Source organism: Saprolegnia diclina (genome assembly GCF_000281045.1).
Source record: "Saprolegnia diclina VS20 unplaced genomic scaffold supercont1.176, whole genome shotgun sequence".
NCBI classification, from domain to species: domain Eukaryota; phylum Oomycota; class Saprolegniomycetes; order Saprolegniales; family Saprolegniaceae; genus Saprolegnia; species Saprolegnia diclina.
This window is the reverse complement of record NW_008246243.1, coordinates 1-6,211: the sequence shown is the minus strand read 5'-3', so window position 1 is coordinate 6,211 and position 6,211 is coordinate 1. Positions and strand designations below refer to the sequence as shown.

Here is a 6,211-nt window from a genome sequence, read left to right as displayed (position 1 = left end):
AGAAGAGGAAGAGGCGGCGCCGCCCGCGGTCGACGAGACGCTCGACATCGTCGATGAAAATTGCATCCGCTACCTCGAGGCGCGCCTGGCCGCCAGCGAGGCCAATCTCGAGCAGCAGGACGGACGGCGCGCCGACGACGCAGCGATTATTGAAGCTCTCAAGGCCAAGATTGTTGGCCTCAAGGAAAAGATTCGCAAGGAACGCGCGGGCCGCGAGCAGGAGCGCGAGCACGAGCGCGAGCGGGCCCGTCAAGAGCGCGAGCGCGACCGTCAAGAGCGCGAGCACGAGCGTCAACTGGAACGAGAGCTCCGGACGCAGCTCGAGAAGGCACACAAGAACACCATGGACGGACCAGATGAACATGCACTCTGCCAGGAGTGCCCGCAGCTCCGCGTTAAGCTGCGCGAGTGGCAGACGCGTGCGCTCACGGCCGAGAAAGCCAGCGAGAACAAGGACGTGGAGCTCATCCAAGCCCGCGTCGATCTCGACGACGCCCATGCCAAGACCGTCAAGCTCAAGTATCGCGCTGGGGTGGCGAGCCCCGTCCAAGGGGTCGCGCAGAGCCCCGTTGGGTCGATGACAACCTCCCGCATCCCGGCGGCCTCGCAAACAAGCCCGGCGGTCGTTGGTCACCAAGCACCAACCTCAGCTCCCTCGACGCCTACGACGACGCCAGTTGGCTTGACGCCTCAGTTTTTGCAAGCGCAACAATTGCAGAGCCCGGTCATGCAGGCCAACCCGAGCTTTCAGCCGTCGTTGACTGGTCTCGCGCCCCCACACGAATTTCGCGGCATGTCTATCCAAGAGCTTCTCGCCCGATATCCTAGCCCGGCCTCGCAGCAGCACGCGGCGCCGCCGGGCCGCGGCTCCGTTCGCTACGCGCCCCAAGGTTTCCAAGGAGCTCCCACTGCCAACGCAGCTCAGGACGTCGAGATGCAATCGCCGCCGGGCACGATGCCAGCACGGACGCCGACGCCTATGCCAGCACGGACGCCAACGCCTATGCCAGCACGGACGCCAACGCCTATGCCAGCACGGACTCCAACACCAACGCCAACACCAACGCCAACGCCAACACCAACGCCAACTCGCGCCAAGACGCCTACGAAGCGCAAGATTGTTCTGTCCCGCCGCAAGTAGCACGGCAGCCTGCGCGTCCTAGCGACAATGACAATGCATATTTACGTCGTAATCTAGTCATTTCATTTTAGTTGTTCTCGCATGCGTTCGCGGACACTTGGTGGCGGGAGCGTCCAAGCACCTCGCCGCTGCCATGTGTGATGCGCTTCAACCAAGATGCAAATATGCGTTTTCACAGGAAACGACTTCCGATTGGCTCAACGTGACACGCTGTGTGGCCACTGGGAATCTCCATTTTAATGCAGAATAGGCAAATCCATATACAATTGTCAAGCTTAATCAAATTATAATGCTCGACGGGCGCCACCCGCGTATTAAATGCTAGAGGTTTTCAGCTCAGACTTTGTTTGGTGGACGCTCGACCGCCAATACAACTTCCAGCACAGACAAGATGAGCAACTTCGCCAGCTTTGGGGCCACCTCGTGGGCCGACGACGAGGCCGAGGAGCACTCGACCTTCCAGGCTGCGTACGACGCTGCTGCCTATGGCCACGTCCACTGAGCGCTGCGTAGGCCTGCCCGCCGCACGGAGCACGTCATCGAAGAAGAGGAGCGCCACCACGCCGAGCCCGAGCCCCGCCGCTACCAGGAAGAAGAGCGCCGCCCGCGCCGCGACAGCGGCGAGTACCAGAAGCGCGAGCCGCAGCCCATCCCGGAGTATGGCCCGTTCAAGGTACTCACGCAACACCCTCTTGGAGCTTTGCTCATGGCGCTGGTAGTGCTACGTGGGCAACTTGCCTTACCTGATGAACGCCGATGACATTGCCGAGTTCTTCCAAGGCCTTGCCGTCACGGACGTGCATGTGGTCTCGGACCGCGAGACGGGCCGCCCCAAGGGTTTTGCCTACGTCACGTTTGGCGACCGCAAGTCGCTCGAGGACGCGCTCTCGGCCAACGGCGAGGTACTTACCGTCGTTGTCGTCTGTATGCAGCAGATGCTCATGATGATCGTGCGGATTAGATGATTGACAACCGCCCGATCCGTATCGACGTCGCCAGCGAGAAGAAGGGCCGCGATACCTCGTTCGGCAACCGCGGTGGCGACCGCGGCTTTGACCGCCCGACCCGCGACGATCGCTTCGGCGGCGATCGCTATGGTGGTCGTGATGGTGGCCGTGACGGCGGCGACCGCTACGGTCAGCGTGATGGCGGTGACCGCTACGGCCAGCGCGACGGCGGCGACCGTTATGGGGGTCGTGGTGGCGACCGTCGCGACGACCGTCGCGAGGAGCCCAAGGAGCGCCCGAAGCTCTCGCTTCTCCCGCGCACGCAGTCGAACGAGGCCAAGGAGGCGGGGCAGCGCGCCAACATCTTTGGCGACGCCAAGCCCCGTGACGAATCCAAGTACCTTGAGCGCAAGAAGGCCGAAGCCGAGAAGCCCAAGGTCCACGACGATCGCGACAGCGCCCGTGGTGGCCGTGGCGGCCGCGGTGAGCCGCGCGCGGGTGGTCGTGGCGACAAGCCGGCCGGTCGTGGCGACAACAAGCCCGCCGCCGCGACGCGCTCGGACGGCGACTGGGTCCGCGGTGGCGCTGCCGCCGCTGTCGAGGCCAAGCCCAAGCCGGCCAAGAAGACGGAAGCCAAGAAGCAGCCTGCCAAGGTCCCTTGCTGCATCGCTCTGCCCATGTGCTCATCATATATGTGGTGTAGGCGGCCGTGTTCAAGCCGACGGCGGCGTCGACCAAGGTCGTCAACAACTTCAACGTCTTGGGCGACGACTCGGACTCGGATTAGAGTAGTGTATGGACCGAGGAGCAGCCTCCGTAGATAATATGATGATGATGATTTTGGGTTATTCTCCTCACGGCTGCGCAAACGTGAGCGTGAGCTCGCTGCTGCCGATCGAGACGTGCGTCGGCGCCGTCAAGAGCAGCGCCATGGGCTTGTGCGGCTTGATCGGGTTGTCGTTGACACTCGTGCCGTTGGTGCTGTTGACGTCGGTGATGTAGACCTTGCCGTCGTCTCCAAGCCGCAGCTAGCATAGAGGCCATTGGCCCATCAGCCTACTGCGACGTCGTACCTCGGCGTGGGTCGTCGAGACTTCCGGGTCTTTCGGCAAGCTGAGCCCGTGGGGCAGCTTGTACTTTTTCCCAGACGACCGTCCAATGTGAATGACAGGGTTCGTGTCCTACGTTTCGGATGAGCAGGAGCTCGACGTGACGCGCCGAACCAAGGCCAGGAGCAGCTTGAACTGCTGGTTCTTGTAGAACCCCTCTGTGCACTGCACCGTCACGTTGTAGCGCCGCGGTGGGGCCTTCTTGGCTTCGTCGTCGTCGACTAGTGCCATGGCGTGAGACGTTGCATGTCGAGCAGCCAGCGAGTATCACCTGCGTCGTCATCGGGCACGGTCAGGTCGACGGAGGCTTCCAGGTTCTCGCGGGCCTTCTTGGCCTCCTTGCGGAACTTGGCGATCGTCTTCTTCCCATGCGCCTCAACTTTCTACAAACCCATCGAGATGTAAGCTATGGCCGCGCGTCGATCGAGGTCTACTGCAATCGCTTCGTCGAGGTTCGTCGTCAAGAACTCGGAGACGGTCTGGTTGCCGTGGTCGCTGCTTGCCGCCGACGAGATGGACGCGCTTCCTAGGCAGCAGCATGAGTCATCGCGATGCGATGAGCATGGCGCGTACGGCTACGTCGCTTGGACACGGACTCGCGGCTCGACGCCGAGCTTGACCGGGTGCTGGCCTTTCGCTTCCGTGGTGGCATGCTGGGCCTTGAATATGTCTTCTGATTGGCCAAAATGCGAATTTAATCGCCCACCTCGGTCATTCTTCGAGATTTGCACCATGTCCCACGAGCGGCAGAAGGGCGTCGTCGTGAGCAAGGCCATCGCGTACGGCTCCGTGGCCATGTACCTCGGGCGCAAGTCGGAGGAGACCAAGACGCACCGCTGGCACATCTACGTGCGCGGCCTCGCCGGCGAAGACCTCTCGTACATGATCAGCAAGGTTGTCATTAGCCTCCACAACAGCTTCGCCAACCCCGTGCGCGGTACAACTGACGCTCTTCGCCGGCCATGGCCTCATGTCGCGATGTATAGTGCTCACGGAGCCGCCGTACGAGGTCTCAGAGTATGGCTGGGGCGAGTTTGAGACCAAGATCCAAATCCACTTTCAGGACCCGGACGAGAAGCCCGTCGACATCATCCACATGCTCATTCTGTACCCGCCGGGCAACCAGATCGCGTCGACAAAGAAGGTACTTTGTCATGCGCTCGCTCTTGCAATGAACATGCGTCGTAGCCGGTCGTCTCGGAGTTTTACGACGAGCTCGTCTTCAACGAGCCGAGTGAGCTCATGTACAAGAAGCTCATGGCGGGTCCACGCATAATGATGCAAGCCACGTCACTCACATCAACGCGCTTGTAGGGCCCGAGAAGCAAGCGCCGCCGAACGCGCTTCAAGAGCACTGGCCCGTCTACAACGAGATCCACGACTTGCAGCTGCTCACGGACGCGCAGGCGACGCTCGCGCAGGAGCTCGCGCTGACCAAGAAGTTGCTCATGGAGGCCGACATTGAAGCCAAGGAGATCAAAGAGAAGATCGCGGCCTTTGAGGCGCAAAAGAAGCTCGAAGCCAAGGCGAAAGCAGCCGCAACGTCGTGATTCGCCTTTTATATATACTACTAGTCGTGACTAGTCGGAGCACTACGATCTTAGGCGACGGTGATGACACTCGAAGTCTTTTCCCACTCGACGACTGCGTCGAGCTGTTTGCTCTGTGCGGTCGAGCACGACTCTTCGTCGTCAACACCCTCGTCGCCCGAGCTGCTGCTCTCGGTCTCTCGGTCGTCGTCGCCACTCGTATCCTTGCGCAAAAGCGTCACCTCGGCTTCGTCGTCGGTGGACGTCGGTACATGCGATGATGCTCGGTGCGTCGGCAGCCAGTTGAGGCCAATCGCGCCAAACGCGATGACGAGCCCGAGGAGCTGCTGCGTCTCGAGCGCGTGGCGGAAGAGGATCACCGATAGGACAATGCTCACGACCTTGCGCAGCGTGCCGATGATGGACGTTGTGAGCGCGCCAAAGTTGCGCAGCGTCACAAAGAGCACCGCTTGGCCCGACGCGCCCGTGAGGCTCAAGAGCGTGAGCCCGCCGAGGTGCGGCCACGCCGTCGCCATGACAGTCTGCATCTCGCCCGTGACCAGCATCCCGAGGAGCGCCATGCCCGCCTTGAAGAGGCTGAGGTAGAACATGAGCTCGAACGCATGAATGTCGTACGCAGCAATGAGCTTGTCCTCGACGGCACCGGTCGCGCCGTCGCAGAGGAGCGAGAGCAAGAGGAGGACACAGCCGATGCTCATGTCGGTCGCCGTCTTCTCGTCGTGCTCGTGGTTGGCAATCTTTTGGGCGTACGTGCCAACGAGGAAGATGGCGACGCCGACCGAGAGCAGAAGCACCGAAATGACTTTTTTCATCTGGTAGCGCTGCCCGAGGAGCGCGCCGAGAAGCATGACGGGGATCGACTTGCACGATTTGCCAAGGATGCGCGTGATGAACGAGACATACCGCAGCGCGTAGATGGACGCGATTGTCGAGACGAACGTGAGCAGCGAGAGGCCCACGTACTGCTTGATGGGCACCGACGACGTCGGCTCGCGCATGACGACGCGAAGGACGTGGGCGACCACGGCGTACCACGCGCAGCTCACAAACGTGAGCGTCATTTCGCCCACGTCGTGCGCCTTGGTGAGCTTCTCAAGGAGGAAGCCGTTGAGCGTGAAGGTTGCCATGACGCCGACGAAGCAGTAGAGCAAGAGGAGCGGTCGCCCGACTCGCACCTCGGCGCTGCTGGCGGTGGTCTGGCACGACACCATGGGCGAGAGAGATGACAAGTGCGGCGCTGGAGCTGGCGTTGGCGGCCATTGTGGACATAGCCAATCCCAACGTGAGTTACCGCAGCGTCATGGGCAGCGTGTTCGAATTCTAGGTGTTCGAAGATACGAAGCGTCGCTTGGCGCGATCGTTTCACGAGCTGAGCTGACGATGGACGTGCTGGCCTTTCTACGCCAGGGCGAGGGTGGCCGCTGGTGCCGCCGAGCGCCGAGGAGAGCGCAACCCCGAGGGCAA

General features: G+C 61.7%; 4 protein-coding genes across 4 annotated transcripts; 2 read left to right on the top strand and 2 right to left on the bottom strand.

Moving 5' to 3' along the window:
• Nucleotides 1-7: 7 nt before the first annotated feature.
• Nucleotides 8-2,875, top strand: SDRG_16999 (hypothetical protein; the record flags this gene model as incomplete). Its single annotated transcript, XM_008623232.1, has 7 exons — nucleotides 8-890; nucleotides 935-1,120; nucleotides 1,528-1,609; nucleotides 1,655-1,814; nucleotides 1,861-2,043; nucleotides 2,103-2,741; nucleotides 2,792-2,875. Coding segments are annotated over 7 exons (2,217 nt in total), but the record flags the coding sequence as incomplete, so codon positions are not given.
• A 10-nt stretch (nucleotides 2,876-2,885) lies between these two features.
• Nucleotides 2,886-3,872, bottom strand: SDRG_16998 (hypothetical protein). The gene is made up of 6 exons (XM_008623231.1): nucleotides 3,771-3,872; nucleotides 3,632-3,723; nucleotides 3,469-3,580; nucleotides 3,312-3,418; nucleotides 3,162-3,269; nucleotides 2,886-3,116 (listed from the first exon to the last, which is right to left on the bottom strand). Exons 1-6 carry the CDS (start codon nucleotides 3,847-3,849, stop codon nucleotides 2,943-2,945), a joined length of 672 nt encoding a protein of 223 aa, XP_008621453.1. The 5' UTR covers nucleotides 3,850-3,872; the 3' UTR covers nucleotides 2,886-2,942.
• Nucleotides 3,873-3,929: 57 nt separating this feature from the next.
• SDRG_16997 (hypothetical protein) lies at nucleotides 3,930-4,747 on the top strand (the record flags this gene model as incomplete). Its single annotated transcript, XM_008623230.1, has 4 exons — nucleotides 3,930-4,134; nucleotides 4,184-4,341; nucleotides 4,386-4,461; nucleotides 4,512-4,747. The coding sequence occupies 4 exons, from the start codon at nucleotides 3,930-3,932 to the stop codon at nucleotides 4,745-4,747; spliced, it is 675 nt and encodes a 224-aa protein (XP_008621452.1).
• On the bottom strand, nucleotides 4,712-6,154 carry SDRG_16996 (hypothetical protein). Its single transcript, XM_008623229.1, has one exon. It carries the CDS (start codon nucleotides 5,956-5,958, stop codon nucleotides 4,798-4,800), a length of 1,161 nt encoding a protein of 386 aa, XP_008621451.1. The 5' UTR covers nucleotides 5,959-6,154; the 3' UTR covers nucleotides 4,712-4,797.
• Nucleotides 6,155-6,211: the final 57 nt, after the last annotated feature.

Excerpts from the sequence above, each read along its gene's own strand:
- SDRG_16998 (XM_008623231.1), bottom strand. The coding sequence starts at position 3,849 with ATGCCACCACGGAAGCGAAAGGCCAGCACCCGGTCAAGCTCGGCGTCG. Across the intron at positions 3,581-3,631 it reads ACCTCGACGAAGCGATTGCA|AAAGTTGAGGCGCATGGGAA; the intron begins GTAGACCTCGAT and ends ATGGGTTTGTAG. Across the intron at positions 3,419-3,468 it reads CGTGCCCGATGACGACGCAG|TCGACGACGACGAAGCCAAG; the intron begins GTGATACTCGCT and ends CCATGGCACTAG.
- SDRG_16996 (XM_008623229.1), bottom strand. The coding sequence starts at position 5,958 with ATGGTGTCGTGCCAGACCACCGCCAGCAGCGCCGAGGTGCGAGTCGGG.